Genomic DNA, 19,110 nt, shown 5'->3' on the forward strand with positions numbered 1-19,110 from the left:
TGAACTTTCTCGTCTTAACTATATTTTACTCTATGTTACGAGTGTCATGTTATGTTAGTTTCATACGCGCGAATTCGAAGTCGCACGATCTTTTCAATTCATTGTTCACTGGGTAAGAGTAAATTGACGTGCAGTTCGATCTATTGTTTCCGTTTACTATATTACATTATTCCGTAATAAACAAGCTAAATTCGTATATTTTGAACGATGTCACGAATAAGGAGACTTTCTATTCGTGGTATTCGTAATTTTGGCGATCCGGATGATGAAGCTAAGATTCGATTTTCTCGTCCTTTGACACTTATTCTTGGTCCAAATGGTACTGGAAAAACGACAATTATCGAAGCTCTAAAATTTGCTACTTGCGGTGAATTTCCACCTGGTTCAGATCGAGGAAAATTTTTTATTCATGATCCAACTCTATCGGCGACACCATCGGTATATAATATCCATTACATATTACATTATGCATAACTATTTTCATATATTTTATTAGTATAAGTTAAAAGTTTTAAAAATAAACCTAGGTTATTAAGTTTAAAGATATTCTCCTAAAATAATTCTTTTTAAAAAGTATGTAATACTTACGCTTTTTCTATGTAATTAATTTATTTTTTTGCATAGGTCCGAGGTGTTGTAAAAGCTGAAATAATTGATGCAGCAGGTAATATGTACATAATATGTAGAACGATAGAGTCAACAAAAGGAAATGTGTCAATGAAATTTAAAACTCTCGATAATGCTTTAACCAGAATAATGAAAGGTCAAAATAAGGTATGTTCTTTGTGAATATAAATTATATTAATAGAATTAGTAATATACATTAGATATATATTACAAAGATTATATTATATATAGAGTATATATTATTTATGTATATATCATAGCTGTTTTTAACAATGTTTATGATCTTTTGTTTATATAGCCAGTATCAATATCTAATAAATGTGCTAATGTTGATACAGAACTTACATTAGCAATGGGAGTTTCAAAACCCATTTTGGATTATGTGATCTTTTGTCACCAAGAAGATCTCAATTGGCCTTTCCAAGACGGCAAAAAATTAAAAGAAAAATTTGATGAGATTTTTGATAGCGCTAGATTTAATAAAGCTCTTGAAAACATTATGAAATATATCAAAGATATGAATCAAAAGATGCATATATTGAAAGAGCAAAAACAAAATTGCCAACTTATTGTTAATGAAGTAGTAGATAAAGAAGCAAAACTTGAAGATAATAAAAAACGATTGGAAGATTCTAAAACCAAAATTGAGGAATTTGATAAAGAATTAGAACCTGTGCAGCAGAAAATTAAAAAATTTGAAAAATTAGATGCTGATTACAAAAATCTGCAAAATGAAGAAAGTAATGTTTTGATAAATATTAATAATAATTTATTTCATAATTAATTTCTTTTATATACATTTATAATTTTTGTTTTTATATATATGGTTTCTTCTAGAGAGGAAAAAAGCAGAATATGACATGTTCAAACAACAACTGGATAGATTAGAAGAAGATTTACAATATGTATTTGAAGGGACTAAAGAAGAATTATTAAAGCAGATAGAATCGCATGGTGAAGAATTAATAGGACAAACTGACAAAATAGAAGAGGTATTATTAATATCTATTATTAAACAAAAAAAGATGTGCTGAATGTTGATTGAACTTTTCTTTATAAAATATTTAGCTCGAGAAAAGATTAAAAAATATTGCTGGAAAAGAGTCTGGCATATCAAATGATTTATCTAATGAAAGAGTATCCAATGGTTCTTTAAGACAACAAATTAAAGATCAAGAAAGGAAGGTTAATCTTCGCAATGCAATATTAAATGAAATATTATCTTCTTGGAATCTTGATAACATTGATACAAATGTATCAGAATTAGGTTTGAATCTAAAAAGATATTAAAAAACAATTTTATGTTTGAACTGACATATATGATCATGTAAAATTAAAAATTTTTTAGAAATAATGGCCCTTACTAGCAGGCTAACTGAAAAGATGGAAGAACTACGGCATTGCGTAGAACAGAAAAGATTGAAAAGAGAAGAAGAAGAAAATGCATTACACAGAGCAATTGATGCTTTACGTAGCAAACATTCAAAAGTAGAATCAGAAAAAAATCTTAAAGAAAGTGAAGTAACACAAACAAAAGAAGAAATTAATAAAATAAAATTGGATATTATACAGGTTGTATATTTTTTTCTTCAAAATATTGTCATCTTTATTTTAAATTTGCTTAAGATTTTTTATTTTTAGCTTGGTGCAGCAACAAGTAAACTAAGTTCCATTGAATTAAGAATACAAGAAGTACAGAAAAAAGTTCAGGAATTAAATGAAGCAATGGATGTGAATGTTGTGAAAAAAGAAGTTGTTAACAAAATTAAGATTCGGAATGAAATGGAAACACTTCTAAATACGGTTGATGAAGAAATAGCTTTATTATCGAAACAGAGTATGCAGCAAGCTGAATTAGATTTAAATAAATCTACATTGCATTCTAAAGAAAAAGAAATAGAAGAATTAAAGAACAAACGTGAAAAAGAAATAATGACTTTGTTTGATATTAAAGAACTATCCCAAACTAAATTAAAAACTAATTTAGACGTGGTTCAAAAACAATTGGTATTTAAAGATAGTTATTAAATTTACAATCAGAAAGTTCGTGAATTTAGTTGCATAATTCTATTAATTCTAGGCGAATGAAATGGAATCTGTTAACCAAGAAATTCAGGCAGAAGAACGTCGAATAACTACATTAGAAACAACAATATCACATATTGAACATGAGCTTCAAAATAAAAAAAGAGAAATAAATTGTGAGCTTAAAATTAAATAACTAAAAATTATATTTATATACCAATCTTTAAACTTATTATTGACAATACATCTTTCTATTTTAGCGGATAAAGAAAAAGTTTCATCAGTTTGTCACTACAAAAGTTTTGATGAGACTTTATTATTACAATCGAAAAAAGTAAAAGATCTTCAAGACAAAAGGGGAATGTATGCTCATCAAAGTGTAGCTTATAAAGAGTATATGAAACAATTAAGAGAAACAAATCCTTCTTGTCCTCTATGCCATAGAGATTTTGACGAACGTGAAAATGTTGCAACTTTATTAAAAGAAATGGAAAGTGAAATGGAAAATCATCCAAATCGTTTGAGGGAATGTGAAAGAGAATTAAAAACACAACAGGAAAAATATGATAAAATGTTGCAATTAAAACCGGTCGTTGAAAAAATAATACAATTAGAAGAGAGTGAATTAGAAAAATTAATGTAAATTTTTTATTGTTCATGTATTTATCTTACTATTTTGTTATAAAATTTATAACACTTCATACAAACAATATTTTAGGAATAGTTTAGAAAAATCAAAAAATAAGTTGAGTATATCTCGAACAATTGTAATGGAATTAGAAACGAAAAAATCTTGTCCTAAAAAAAAATTATCAATATGCAAAGATATCGTAGGTGATATTATGTTATGGGATACATACATTGATGACATTTTCAAACTGAAACAAACAATTGATAACTTACAGATTCGTATGACTGCTGCAGGTATATAAGAAAAAATTAATTTTTTACCACATTTATAAAGAAATTTATTTATTTATTTCTATAGGCATTAAGACTAAACGTAGCCTTGAGGAAGCTCAAAGTCAAAGAGAAGAGTTGAAAATGTCTTTAAAAAATATTCGCGATAATATTGAAGAATTACAATCTAAAATAAATATACATAATGAAAAATTAAATAATGCTCGACAAGAACAAAATACATTACAGGAGGAGCAATTAAAGATCCAATCAGATATACAAAAAGTAAAAGAATTGAAGGAAAAACAGGAAACCTTGTACTCAAAAGAAATTTCTCTTTGGAAATCAATTAATATGTTGAAGAAGCAAGTAACTATAGCAGAAACCGAATTAATTTCAGAGCTTGAGAAATTAGAAGAAAAGAGGGTATATTTTTAAATTACTTTTTGTATAAGAATATTAGTGCACTTTCATTAAATTTATAATATAAAAAATGTACAATATATTTCTATTTTAGAAAGATAATTCGGCGAAACTGGAATGTGATAGAAAATTGGTAACAGATGCAGTTAGACGTTTATCTGAATTACAAAGAATACAGGATGAGGTTGATATTTCCGTATACAGTAATGTTCCCGAATCTTTAGAAAGCTCTGAAAAAAAAATAAAAGATTATGAAAAGTTGCTTAATGAACTGCTTTGTGAAAAAAGTGATATAGAAACAACGATTAATAAATTAAAGGAAAATGTTACTCGTCAAGAAGTTCGAAAAAGGGAGTTGTCAGATAATCTTGCACTGCTGCAAATTCAGGAAACAACCAAAGATTTACAACAACAATATTTAAGAATAAAGGAGAAATTGAATGCTATAAATTATTCTCAAGTACTTAACGACTGGAAGATTGTACAAAATAGAGAACAAACTATACTCCGTCAGGTAAAGCGTTTTATAATTGAAATTTTACATGATCACATATATACTTTCTCCATATTTCGTATAATTTATGTGTTTACCTTTCTTATACTTTAATTGTTTACGAATGCTCTGAAAAATCAATTATTTGCAATATATTTTTATAAATTTATATATTTTTCTAAATTATTTTTAGCAAAATATAATTAAGGGAAATCAAGAAGAATTGGAAAGAACACTGCAGCAATATATGCAAGAACTAAAAAAGGATATATATAGACAAGCTCGTAAAAATTATAAAAGCAAATGCATCGAATTAACGGTAATATACAATACAGAACTTTCAGTTCTTATATTTTGTTCGATATTAATAATGTAAATTTTAAATAATTGTTCTTTGTACTAGGTTATAGAAGAAGCTATATTAAACTTAAAAGCATATAGCAAAGCATTGGATGTGGCTATGATACAATATCATGAAGAGCGTATGGCCACAGTTAATAGAATCATTAAACAAATGTGGAAACTTGTATATACTGGGAAAGATACAACATCAATAGAAATTCATACAGACGCAACCGAAGGGATAGGTAGCACAAGAAGAACATATAATTACAAATTAGTTCAAATAAAACATGGTCATGAAATAGATATGAAAGGTCGCTGTAGTGCTGGTCAAAAAGTAATTTTTAATTTACAGTAATGAAGATAGTAAAATAATGTATTTTATTATTTGTGTACGATTCCAAATTTAATTAACAGGTTCTAGCATCGATAATTATAAGACTCGCTTTAGCAGAAACATTTTGTAAAGATTGCGGGATTCTCGCATTGGATGAACCAACAACAAATTTGGATCAAGAAAATGCTGATAGTCTAGCAGAAGCGTTGGCTACGTATGTTGTAATAAATTCTTATTAAAATTATTTTCAATGTATAATTCGAAACTTTAATGTATTATTTTCATGTTAAAGGGTTGTCAAATTGCGATCACAACATCAGAAAAATTTTCAGTTAATTGTAATTAGTCACGATGAGAAATTTTTATTCAAATTAGCTGAATTAAATAGTAATAAAGGATTTTATCAACTTTATCGTAAACAAACGTATGTTTATAACAAATACATACATGTACACATACTATATTTTGCTTGTTCAACTGTAATTTATATATTTTTAGCGGTTACACAGCAATTAGACATTGTCTAATGAACAGTCAAGATCGTATTACGTCAGATCCTATAAAACAAGAATCTGATGAAGAGGAGTCGTCTAATGAAGAAAGTGAAGAACGTTTCATCTTACAAGATAAATTACACGAAACAACTTCGCAAAGAAAAGCTCCTAACGAGCAAACACATAAGAAAAGAAGACATATTTCGGATGATGATGCTGATCCTTCTATTGAAAGCACAACATCAAAAAAAAGATATATATTTCAATAAATTGTTCTTATATAACTTAAATAAACTATAAATTACTATTTGCATAACTAAAACATAGAATTAAAGATTATTTTTTATAAATAAAATTTCTCTTATTATGTTTATTACGATTTTGATGAAATATTCTATCCATACCTAAATTTCTGTTCTTTGTATAGTATCATATCGTTTTTCAAATATTGCCGCATTTTTAATCAAACGTAAGTAAATGTATCGAGTATTGAATCGATTTTAACAATCGAGTTTTGATTGTACTCGGTCGATAAAAGAGACGAAGAACAGGTGACGACATCGTTGTCATACTCGTGATTTCATAACACGCCATTTTCTTTGTGTGAAGCTGACCGAGAGAAATTTCACTTACTGTTTTCTAACTAATTCGAGGTAACGTAATTTATAATTGATATTTTAGTACATTGTTGATTGTCATTCGCATTTATCAATGAACGTCATGTACATTTTTTAGGGCGCTTGTTTAATCTCTGATGCTAAATCTCAATTGTCGAGATCGCGTGTTGACAGGTTTTCAAGCATCGCAGTTAAACGGATTCTATTTTGTGTCTGTCTAATTATGTATATTTTCATTTTATCATATTTACTTTTATACTGGAGCGGTGTTTTGTACTTTTATTATAATATAATTCAAACATTGTAGACATTAACCGCCAAAAACAACGTACTTGGAACGTCTCCGAGCAATGATTTTTTTCAAGTAATGTACATACGTCATTGCAAGGGGAGTACTTTTCCCATTCACGTTCAATGATTCACTAAAAAAAAGTCATCTACCCGTGACATTCGGATCAGTGTTTTGCGTTCGCATTGTTTTATAGTGCGATTTCACGTTCGTAGACTGTTGCATGCTAATAGGATATTTATTTAAGATCAAGAAATAACTGTCTAACAAAATATTCAGTTTATAATTCTAATTATAAAAGGTATTGTAAGATTTTTTTTACATATCAGTTTCAAGTAATTAAACTTCATACTTATTCATGTTAAAAGAGGATTAAGCATATTTTCAACTAGCTGATAATTAATTCAAATTCCAATTTCATTATTCGTATTTCATTCTTATCTAAGTTGTTCGTACATATGACACATGTATGTTTGATTACAAATGTTTTGACTCTGATTCATAACTAATATATTTTAATATTATCTTCGCAGAATATTTCTCAAATAAAACACTGATGTTATGATTTAGCTTTAATTTATCATATTTTTAAGTGGCATTCTAAATATCATTAATAACATTTATATCTCCTAATTAAATTTACTAACAAAACTCATAGTAAACATGATTTTTTTTTTGTTTTTAGTTCACAATGGCTTCTCATAAGAAACTACTGCTTAAGGTCATTATCCTTGGAGATTCAGGAGTTGGTAAAACTTCTCTTATGAATCAGTATGTAAGCAAGAAATTTAGCAATCAATATAAAGCTACTATAGGTGCAGATTTTCTTACCAAAGAAGTAATGGTAGATGATAGGATAGTTACTATGCAGGTAAATATATGTTAAATAAAATAATATTCATACAATACTATACCTTCTTTTATCTCATTTTTTATTTTTAAATAGATTTGGGATACAGCTGGCCAAGAAAGGTTTCAATCTTTAGGTGTTGCTTTCTACAGGGGTGCTGATTGTTGTGTACTTGTATTTGATGTTTCAGCACCTAGTAGCTTTAAATCTTTAGACTCCTGGAGAGATGAATTCTTGATTCAAGCTTCTCCTCGTGATCCAGATAATTTTCCATTTGTAGTACTTGGAAATAAAGTTGATTTAGAATCAAAAGTGGTAAGAGCATTTTAAATACATTTTAGATGTAATTTTATTATTATTATAATCTAATTATTTAGAGAACAAAGGCATTTTCAATTTTAGCCTTCGATCTCTTTACATTTGCATTATATTTTACGAATCTAAATATACAGCTTCCATGAAAATTTTGTACACAATTGTATATCCGATGCTATACGGAATGTTTCTGGAAATTTTCCAAATCCTAATCCAAACCTAAACTTAATGATAATTACTTAATTAATGATAATCGTTTTTAATATCAATAGAACAAAATGATTAATGGCTTACAGCCTCACATATGCAGTTATGCACGAGGCTTTTGTCTGGAAGATTCGTGAAATACTCAAGTACTCTATTTACTCAATACTCTATTTATATAAACTATAAACAAAAAATAAGAAGTAGGTTCAGGTTATCCTTTGTTTTATTTACTGATGCGTATGTTACCACAATTATAGGCAGAATTCACTGTAATGGTACCCATAGTATTTTGCGAATATCTTAAAAGCTAAGGCAATCTGATGGTTATATGTATAGGAAATAATTGTAAAAGATGTTGATTTTTACAACATATTTAAAAATCATCGAAGTCGAAAACGCGTCCGCTTTCTAAATAATTAGCTTGTTATTCTTTTTACTTAAAGATCTATATTTATTTTGATTGTTTTAAGTTTCAAATAATTTGTAGCCTTATTAATAAATACATTTCAGATTCATGGTAAGAAAGCACAGCAGTGGTGTCAATCTAAAAACAATATTCCATATTTTGAAACTAGTGCTAAAGAAGCCATCAATGTTGAACAAGCCTTCCAAACGATAGCGAAGAATGCTTTAGCTCAAGAAAGTGAGGTACGTCATACTCTTTTTTTGTATTTATCTGTTTATAATTAGCAAATATTAAAATATAACAAATAACGCTATTATTTTAGGTGGAATTATATAATGAATTCCCAGACCAAATTAAATTGACCAATGACCAAAGAAACAATGGCAAGGGTGATTCTTGTGCTTGCTAGGTCTTGGAGTGGTGAAAATTTTGGACAAGCACATAGATGCACAGGTCAGATCGTACATTCGCGTACCTGCGCATTTTAGGAAATACTACATCGAGCTTGACGTGTTTTGGAAGTCTTAAGCATGCACCTTGGTTTCTTTTACTTAGATTTCATCCGAAATATTTTTAAAGCATATTTACAACGTTGAAAAATTGTTTTCATTGGAATTATGTGAAATATTGAAAAAAATAAAGATATATGTATATATGTATAAGGAAATTTATAAGCAATGCATTTTAAACAATAAAATTAGACAAATTTTGTACCAAGGAGCATCCATTTGACTTCGTTACATGAAAGACTATGTTGTATTTTATATCGTGTGTTTGTGTTGATACTTGGCTCGTCCAGCAATACGTTCAACACATTATTTCCGAAAATTGTAATGCTCTCTTATTAGGTATGGCGAACAGTATGAGCTGCCCTTTTTAATTGCATCTTTACAGCTCATTGTCGATGTCCTTCATTGTGGGGTAACACTACAATGTTTTTGAATCACATAGATATAACTTATGTTGGGAGGAAAATTCACGGGTCGGGAACACTTAGCATAACAATTAGATCATCACAAGTTTGCTCATAATTCATTAAGTATAATCGCATTTATTGAGGAGCTCTAGAAAAATTTTTGTGGGTATATTCGTTCGATCATTTCTCAAATCTAACTTTCTGTTAAATTAAATGGAAACTTATGTATTTTTTAATATGATTGATACATATAGTGTAAATAATTTGATGCAGTAGGATTTTTATTGAAACTTTGCGATTATTTAACTACCTCTGAATTTTTCTAGCAATGCAAACCTTGCTAATTGTTATGTCGCTCGAGATATTGCAGTTCTCCAAGAACATTACATACATTGTTCGCATAAATTTAAATAACTGTGAATTTGTTTAATAACATCACAATGTATGTGTGATGGTATTGCACGATCATCTCAATCTCAAAAGGCTAGTGCGTTTTCGAGGAAAAAATTCCCTTTTTAAAAACAACTCAATAATTGGATAATTTGTTATTTGGTACACTCGATGCGCCCACAATATTTGCATATTAGTATTTTCGTGTATCTTTAAATTCCTCCCTAAAGTGAGAGTCCTGAGCCGCGCTGCAGTGATTTTTAAACGTTTTAATTCCATGGAAACTATTCAGATGTAATTATAAATTTTATCAAATATTGTTTAAAAAGACATTTTTATATTAAACATATCATGCAGTGTATAGTAGATATTTGATGAATTATTTTTAAAAGTTATAAATTTTTGCTTTTATTTTTCTTACATTCAACGTTATTGCATGCATTATATTTTCAAGATTATTTAGTTTGTCCAAAAGAATTCATTAACAGTCAGAGGGCAATTTTATTGTCATGTGTGAGTAATTTTTTTTTAGAATCAAATTTTTTCAGTGAAAAGACATTTGTTGTACAGCAACTATATTCTATTGAATTAATACGTTTATATAAAAAAAAAAGAAAAGGAGGATTTATAAAAGTGATATTGTTATTTGATATAATTATGCAAAAATTATGCGACGCGGTGCCGACGATCACTTTCATATTTAAAAAAAAAAATATAATTTTAGATGTAAGTCACCATCCTGAGAAATTTAGAGCAAAAGATTGCGTGAGCTGAATTGATACATACATATAAGATTTCTTATGAGAAGGTTTAGCACGTGTAATATATGCGTACTTCTATGATAATAGTCTTGCACGCTGAAACGTGTGTAATCATACATGTACGCATATACACGTAATATATATGTATATAAATGATGATGGTCATGACGATTACAATTATAATTATTAATATAATTTTATCGAAATATGTTAATGATAGTTATTAAAAATATTATCATTATTGCTGCTGCTGCTGCTATAAAACTACTATTGCTACTCTTAGTTTTAAGTGAACTAAAACAAAAAAAGAAGAAATACATTTATTGCAACAAAATCATGAGCTGGTCGAATTAATTCGCTGATATATCTGTGCCACGGATAATCATCGTGTGACCTGAAACAAAATATAAGACTATCATTATCCCTATTATGACTCGATGTCTATGTTGTTATTATGGAGATGAATGTCTGTTGAGATAGATAGTAAATCTAGCAAACCCTGTACGAAATAGCGTATAAGATTAAAATATAATTCAACATAACATTAATTTAATAATTGAAAGATAATGGCAAAAAATGGCTGTTTTCAAGTAAAAGAATAGCCTATAACACAGTGTAGTTTTATTCGAAAGTTTTAACATGTTATGTTTCAACCGATGTAAATTAAATATTTACCCCTTGTACGATTGTAAAAAAGTATTCGTTTTTATATAATGCAATTTTATCTTTCCTTTGAACCAACTATTTATTTAAGTGAAGTCTACAAAAGTATACATATGATGCACGTATGTGTATATATTATACGAATATATATGAATGTTGAACCAAGGATATCTATGATTAGATTATAAAATGCGTATAGAATATTTTATATTAATGTCATGTATGATATCACACGGCCTTTGTTAAGTTTTAAACAAATTTTTACGATTAATGTCAAATATACACATACATACATACATACATATATACACACGACTTTATAGAGAATAAATTACATTCATTTACAGATAAAATATAATATGAAATAGAGATGTCTCTTTTGAGAATTGGAAAATAATTTTATTTTTCTTATCACTAAATTTAATATAAGCCTCTATATAATATTATAAATTCGGGAAATTACGAGATTTGTCGATATATACCTATATAACATACATAAAAAGAATTGCAAACAGTGAGTAGTGGGTAATTGCACGTATCAATAAAAAAATTCAGTTATATTAAGGTGATTCATTTAGCTTTGAAACTATATCGAATCATATAAATTTGTGAAATAAGTAGAGATACAAAAGAGGGTTGATATAAAAAAATAGAGATACATAGGGTGTCTCCAGTGCCATTGGTTAACAATATCTCAGACGTATTTTAGTATGAGCAAAGCAAATGATAGGATAGTTCATTACGATGTCATAGAGGTATAGGCGTTAATTTATGGGTTTTATTTTATAATCGACAAATTTAATTTTCGATTCTTTATGGATTTAACGTTTAAGACCTATTCGTTTTAGTTTTTAAGACAATCAGCTGCGGCATATATGGCTTTAGTAGATGCATTTTGAACTATGGAGATGGCATAACTATTGCAAGATGTTTGTTGTAAAGTAATTGCATTTTTATTCCTCTCTGCATTCATTTCCAGTTGTGAAGCTCTTTGTTGGTATTGACGTATCTCCTGATTGATGACTGCTACTTTCATAAATATACAATTTGCGACTTGTTGAGGATTAGAAGAACCAATGCATCCCAAGGCAACCTGATCTAATTGATTTTTAAATTTCTGTCCATTCTGAAAGTTAAAATGTATATACCAATATAAGTGTATATAATATATTAATTACATATAATATAATTAATAAAATATTTAAATCACAAACGTAAGTATTCGCTACTTGACCTGGTCAAATTTAACAATTAATATAAAAATATGATACATACTGCTCGCTCGTTGTCAAATGCTTGCAGTACTGCGTCAAAATTTTGATTTGCTATGTTTTCGCAGTTATTGAGTTGATTATACCCTGTTTGACCGGCGTCCTTCATATTCTTTGTGACGGTATTCAAACAATCTTCAGCATTTTTACTTGACTCTTTTGCTTCTTGTAACTTTTCCTAATGACCGTCATTATTAATATTAATCATTTAATTACTCGTCTTAAATCTTTATGAAGCAAATTTTATTTCGTGACTTACCTTGATATAATCAAGACGAGTTTTTAAAATTGAGTCGATGTTCTGACTAGCTTGAAAATAAAGGTTGCTAATTTCATTTCTTCCCTTTAAGCCAATGTTCGTCTGAGAGTGTTGCAAATCGGACATGACACTGTCAACCGAGCTTTTAGCATTTTTTAAAGCATCCATTGCCTGATCTAATATGTTGGGGAATCTCTAAAATCAAAACATTTAATCAAATGTACAGACATTAAAACCGATAAGTAAATTTGTCAAAAATTTGTCGATTAATTTGTCAATTGCCGGCCTCATTCTAGATCAATTTCTAACAAAGAATTTATTAAGTTAATTAGTATTATTTAAATAGATTATTAAATTAGGTAATTAAATTGGGTTATTGAAGTTTGTGTTGTGTATTCAACGAATTAATGATATATTTCAATGTTCGGCCAAGATAGTCAACAACTATGCAAACATATTTGCTGGACCCCGCAATAATATCAAGGAACCGTTAATCCCCGTCCTCAGATTTAAATCTTTTTCTTACTGCCGAGGCCCTTAATTTATACAATGCATTCTTTAAGTCGAGACTCCTTGGTAATTTTACCGCTCATTAGGGTAAAACACAGGATAAGCGGGTGTTTTGACCGTTCGCGGAGAGATGCGATCTCGAAGAAGCGCGTCAACGGGAGTCGTAAATTTGAGTCGTTACGATTCGAATAATCGACGCCATGAATAGATCGATCCCCTATTTCGATTAAGATAATAGGGGTGGTTGAGTGAGTATAACGCTGATTTTAACAGGTTATATATATTTCCAACAATTAAATAACTTCAATATTGGATACAATTGTGTGTATGTTGATTGCCAAACTACGAGTGAGTACGGCCTGAGACTCTTTTCGTGTTGGCGACTGCGTTTTGACTTTGACTGCTGAGCTTTGACTTCTGTCGATTGACTGTTACTTGGCGACTCTGATGACTAAATGATGCCCATTGGTTATGACCAACGTTAATGAGTGAGAATAGGTGAATGAAGCCCCCTACCAACGTGGCTCGTGTGTGACATTGTTCACGCGAAACAACATTGTTCCTTAGGTTTATTGAGGGTCTGAATAACGGTGTGTGGGTCTTTGGCGGCCAGACAATGAGAGATGGCGTGCGATTTGTCTCACGTGACGTAACAGCGGGGTTTTCCATGTAAACCTCTACCCATGTTTGGTAGGGGGCAGTCAGCACTTACCACTAGTTTTCCTCCTCAACATCTCCGTCACCGAACTTTATTATTATATTTATTTATTATTTTAACTTTATGCTAACATAAAAATTTTCTTGATTGTTGAAACGAAGACGAGAGTAATCCAATTAGGATCGTAGCGCGGTTAATTGCGATACAGCTATTCATTTGATAATTTAAATTTGTAGTTTATTGATTTCATAGATAGTAAATAGCGCTTCTGGTCATTAATTCGCCATTAATTTGTACACATTTTTCATCATTTAAAACTGATCATCCCAAATATTACTATGAATCGAGCAAAGCATCCAGATATTTATGAACGGTTTGTATAAAACCTATGCAAACAGTAATGTTTATAATCGAAATAAAACATTGTAAGTCTGTTTTAAAGTTTAACAAATTGATCTAGATGCCGCACAATTGACTAATAAATTTCGCCAATTAATCATATTAGACTGTGGGATACTTATGCAAACTCATTTTTTTTTCTGAGAACAATTAAGAAAAAATAGAGTCTAAACAACGAATTGCGAGTTGAGGTCCTTTACTTTGGATATGTGTGTTCTATACATTTTTGCGTATTTCAAATTCCTATAGATGCATAAATATCCATATTCTATTAACCAGACTCTTACCTGTGCAGAACAGACAGTCACAAATAATAGGCAAAGAAAGACGAACGTCTTCATGTTTCTGAATAAGAAGGAGAAGTATCGATCCACTTGGTATATCACGTCTTGGCGTACTGATAATGATGAATGACCACACTTGCCTTTTTATAGGAAATTAGTTATTTGCTAAATGTGAATTCAACTGAATTATCGGGGTAAAGAGATGAATGATAACGCGTTCAGGTATATGTGATCACGTATACTCCTATCAATGTGGCATTGGACATATACATATATTGCACATGGTTCAATTTTCGATAAAGTAGCTATTCTATTATTATCCTATTTAGCACCCGCATGTATTCTTCTATCCGTGTTGAAATTCAGTTTGTGGTAATTTTTAAATAAAAAGAAATCAATTCGTGTTAAATATTCTAAAATATGGAAATATAGGTGTCCAACTATCGATGTAAATTGTTTATGTGTACAGTAACGTACACTAATAAAGCAATAACCTCTTTTGTTTCTCTAGATTCTCTAGATTCAAGTCACTCGCTTTGAATACTCGAGTAAGAAGATTATTTTTTAATAAATAAGAAAACAGTCTTAATAATAAGTACATTCTTCTCTGGTGGAGAGATTTATTTTGGAACTTTGAAAAATTGATTTTTCATTTTAAAAATGTAATGAAAATCCTGTTTGACAATTTTCTATGGTAAATACATATACTTCGTGATGATTAAACATTCAGTCCAAGATGTCGAAGAAATTCACATGATTTGCGAATTGTTTACAGGATTCTCATACCCTACACGTCGATAGCAACTCTAACAAAAATAAGCGCGATTAATGTTATCGCGTTGCTTGTTATAATGGTCACAGATAATTATCTCCCTGTGAAATTTCCTGAAGAACTTTCTTATGTGGGTATTGTAAAAATTTCTCAATCTTTTCCGCGTAAGATAGTCTACTAAGATAAAAACGTTTAATCACGTCATTTATCATACAAGAGATAAAAATACGATTTAAGTAGAAATAGAGTGGTGTATATAAGAATATAATGATAATTTGATACTTCAAATTAGATTGCATATCTTTGTTACCAGAACTGTTTTCAAATAAGATTACCGTTTCCGGTATAAGATATAAGAAATGAATATTTTTATTCAAAATGTAAGCGTTTATTTCACATACTTTAAATTTCTTTTTCAAATGTATTAATACATTCAGCAAATTTATACATGCTGTTGATATGTATGTATACATGATTTTGTGGCAAATATAAATTAAATGCATCCAACATATCTAGAAGCAACAAAAAGGGGCTTCATTTTTCTTTTTTATGTGGGTCTCTTTTATTTCGTAGTAAAAGTAGTGCAATATAGTAATAAAATAAGCGCAATAAAATAAGTGCAATTCGTTTGTTCGTACTGATTTAACGCGCGTTTTTATAACCATAAAGATATAATGATAGAGTGCGTCAGTGAATTGAAACTTTGACTAGGAACTTAAATTACAAATAAAGACGCTTTTGAAAGTTTCGAAACCAATTTCGAAACAAAGAATTCAAGGTTAAAAATTGGATATAACATAATTACTTAAGGTAGATAGATTATTTCAAACACCTTAAAATTTTAATTCGGCAATGACTGACTATAGAATTTACTATTTGATGGAGTAATGATACATATCTATTTATTTGTATAATACGTAGTATATACATTATCGTACATATTATTAGGTACTATGCACGATATTTACGATATTTACGAGAGTTGAGTCTTATTCGTAGCCCTCTAGCAGCAGCGTCAAGAAGCATTGCTGTAAGGTTTGAGCCATATTGTGATTTGGGTTAGTTTAAGCGAGGTAGTTAGCGAACCAGTAAGTGAAAGTGTACATATATTCGTTTATTCGAAAATGAATATAGTTAGCAGTGTAGAAAGTAATAACAAAGATGATAAAATTGAAACGATTCTTAATATGATAAGGAACCAAGTAGATCAGTGTAGTACCGTAAAAGAGGATAAGCCATCGGAACCCGAATTAACGACGGATCAAAGGATCCAACAACTGGTAATGGAAGAGAATCAATTGTCAACACAGTTCCAAAAGGTCAGAAAGGAACTAAGTTATTATGAGAGGAGATATGAAAAGATGTTGAAAAAAAGAGTGAGACACTTGAAGATACAGATTAAAGAGGATCTTAAAAAATTAAAAGAAATAAAACAAAAATATTTTGAACTAAACTCTCAGCTAGATACAGAATCCTCTAAATTGGAGAAAGCGGAAGAGAAGAAATCAGAGGGAGCAAGCAACTCTTTAAACGTAAATACGCTGTCATCTCAATTTAAGCAAAACGATATACCGCTTAGTAGCAAGATTAAAATTAGCATTAAGAAAAATGAAAGCTCATGCAGCAGTGAGATACATTTCGTTCACGATATTAATGGGCAAAATGCATTTACAAATCTAGTTGAAATTGTAAAACCTATGGCCCTGAACACTCGAGAATGTAGAATTATCTTGCAAAAGTTAACAGAAGAGCAAATTAACAAGTATATTGATCAGAAGAGGTTAAGTCAACCGCAAATAGAATACAAAGAAATAACGCAAGATTATTTACAAGAAATCAATAAAAGTATCGTTTGCCCAAATTGGCACATAAAAATTCCAAGATCTGTATTTGAAGAAAGTCAGAAGGAAAGTAGAAAATCCATATCTGAAGAAAGTCAGAAGGAAAGTAGAAAATCCATATCTGAAGAAAGTCAGAAGGAAAGTAGAAAATCCATATCTGAAGAAAGTCAGAAGGAAAGTAGAAAATCCATATCTGAAGAAAGTCAGAAGGAAAGTAGAAAATCCATATCCGAAGAAAGTCAGAAGGAAAGTAGAAAATCCATATCCGAAGAAAGTCAGAAGGAAAGTAGAAAATCCGATTTAAATGTAGCTTCTTGCTCAGGAGAAGTCATTTAATTAGATTGATACAACTGACTATTAATAGTAATACTTATGTTATATGTTAGCCAGAAAATGTTGTATATGTCAATATCTTCCCAAATCTTTGTTACTGCACAACAATACAGATTAGTTGCAGAATAGTTTTAATAAGAAAATATATTAGAAAGATATAATTGTGTAACAAAACTCCAAGCAAGTGTTGCCACATTGATCTTGCATTACTGATGACACCTATGCAGTGTTTCACTCAAAGTACATTCAATGTAATTGAGCATTAGAAGAAAAAAAAGAATCATATTTTGATGTCATTTATTTTCATTTCATATATTGCTTTTAGGATAAACCAAACAAAAGACACGATTAAAATATGATTACGATAAAAATTCAAAGAGAAAACATGTGAAACAATATAATATTAAAAAATAAATTTCATAAATATCATATTACTCATAAAATAAAGTAATCAATGTTGTATACGCAGTTTTATCTAAAAATTTGTTTGAAATAATTTATTTTTTTATTTTATTTCATTAATTTCAGCAGTATTAGTACAAAGATATGATATTAAGTTCTTCTTTTATATTTATTAAAAAAACCTTAAGTATCTTTTTTCCATTTACATTTCATTGGTAATAATAATTTCATCTTTTATATAAAATTTTAATTTTGTTAGAAAATATATTTATAAATTTCATAATCTTTTCATGCATTCATTTTATTGGCTTTCAAATTGTAAAAGAATTATGGATTTAATTGTTACAAGGTAATATTTTTGGTAGAAAGTAACCTTAAAAATACTACATCATTTGAAATGTAATATAACACTTTGAATAAAACATGACTATATATATATATATGTTTTATCATATTTTATTTATATGTATTGGTGTGTACCGTCACAGTAAATTATGTACCATTTTATTGTCAACATATAATTTTAACAAATAGAGTTCAACCTTCTCGTATGCTGTCTTTTTAATATGTATAAATGTGAAATTAAAAATGTTAATAATTAAATATTCTAAATAAAAGCACTTACTACACACGTAATTATCGCAATGTGAAGAACTTGATATCAGTATTAAAACATAAATATGCAAGTTAATAAATAAGATCAATCTAGCATGTTTTCCTTTAATAATAACAATAATAATAATTATCAAAGTCTTCTTCTATGAATAGTTATATTATATGAGTAGTTTTTATGGTATAAAATGTCAATTAATATATAAATGACGATATTTTGGTCTAACAAGTTTATTGTGTAGAATGTATGTTGCTATAAAAGGTATATATACATATTCATATACATATACATATAAAATATACTTTGTATTATCATAAAATAGTTGTAAAAGTAGGAAAATGTTTATAAATTATTATAAAAAGGTGCTTTATATTTTTATTGTAAGATACTAATATCTTAATTTGTGAAAAGCACATGTAACAATAATTTATAATAATAATATACTCATGTAATTCTTAAATGTTTATATTTATTATTTCATGGACAAGTAATTTATTGCATCCTTATCATTGATAGATACGTAAGAATGGATTAAGTTTAAGTCAATGAAGTTTAATCTTTGCAGTAAATGAGGTAAGTAATGTTAAGAATTGTAATATAAGTGTTTTAAAATATATTTTTTCAGTACTACTGGAAATTGATTTGATACCATATGTGTAATAGATGCATTTTTTGATCATGGTAAGTGTTTTGGTCAGTGCTCCTATTAAGTA

At 28.8% G+C, this 19,110-nt stretch overlaps 4 protein-coding genes across 5 annotated transcripts; 3 read left to right on the plus strand and 1 right to left on the minus strand.

The window, feature by feature from the left end:
• The first annotated feature begins 71 nt into the window (after positions 1-71).
• LOC122571251 (DNA repair protein RAD50) lies at positions 72-6,012 on the plus strand. The gene is made up of 17 exons (XM_043734806.1): positions 72-438; positions 625-774; positions 926-1,367; positions 1,465-1,619; positions 1,696-1,894; positions 1,976-2,199; positions 2,269-2,634; positions 2,708-2,828; positions 2,913-3,291; positions 3,371-3,576; positions 3,641-3,978; positions 4,070-4,489; positions 4,662-4,787; positions 4,872-5,147; positions 5,228-5,361; positions 5,440-5,571; positions 5,646-6,012. Exons 1-17 carry the CDS (start codon positions 208-210, stop codon positions 5,908-5,910), a joined length of 4,164 nt encoding a protein of 1,387 aa, XP_043590741.1. The 5' UTR covers positions 72-207; the 3' UTR covers positions 5,911-6,012.
• A 142-nt stretch (positions 6,013-6,154) lies between these two features.
• Positions 6,155-11,088, plus strand: LOC122571256 (ras-related protein Rab-7a). Of its 2 annotated transcripts, none has more exons than XM_043734816.1 (5): positions 6,155-6,294; positions 7,233-7,418; positions 7,494-7,712; positions 8,430-8,567; positions 8,648-11,088. In XM_043734816.1, exons 2-5 carry the CDS (start codon positions 7,239-7,241, stop codon positions 8,732-8,734), a joined length of 624 nt encoding a protein of 207 aa, XP_043590751.1. In that variant the 5' UTR covers positions 6,155-6,294; positions 7,233-7,238; the 3' UTR covers positions 8,735-11,088. The 2 variants fall into 2 exon arrangements, with proteins under 2 accessions (XP_043590751.1, XP_043590752.1); XM_043734817.1 differs by lacking the exon at positions 6,155-6,294 and adding an exon at positions 6,574-6,848.
• A 717-nt stretch (positions 11,089-11,805) lies between these two features.
• On the minus strand, positions 11,806-16,350 carry LOC122571255. Its single transcript, XM_043734815.1, has 4 exons — positions 14,440-16,350; positions 12,586-12,780; positions 12,331-12,504; positions 11,806-12,181 (listed from the first exon to the last, which is right to left on the minus strand). The coding sequence occupies exons 1-4, from the start codon at positions 14,491-14,493 to the stop codon at positions 11,900-11,902; spliced, it is 705 nt and encodes a 234-aa protein (XP_043590750.1). The 5' UTR covers positions 14,494-16,350; the 3' UTR covers positions 11,806-11,899.
• LOC122570820 (nucleoporin GLE1-like) lies at positions 15,288-18,869 on the plus strand. The gene is made up of 2 exons (XM_043733677.1): positions 15,288-15,342; positions 16,244-18,869. Exons 1-2 carry the CDS (start codon positions 15,288-15,290, stop codon positions 17,383-17,385), a joined length of 1,197 nt encoding a protein of 398 aa, XP_043589612.1. The 3' UTR covers positions 17,386-18,869.
• Positions 18,870-19,110: the final 241 nt, after the last annotated feature.

The sequence above is a fragment of the Bombus pyrosoma genome, linkage group LG9 (assembly GCF_014825855.1).
Source record: "Bombus pyrosoma isolate SC7728 linkage group LG9, ASM1482585v1, whole genome shotgun sequence".
In the NCBI taxonomy this organism is placed as follows: Eukaryota; Metazoa; Arthropoda; class Insecta; order Hymenoptera; family Apidae; genus Bombus; species Bombus pyrosoma.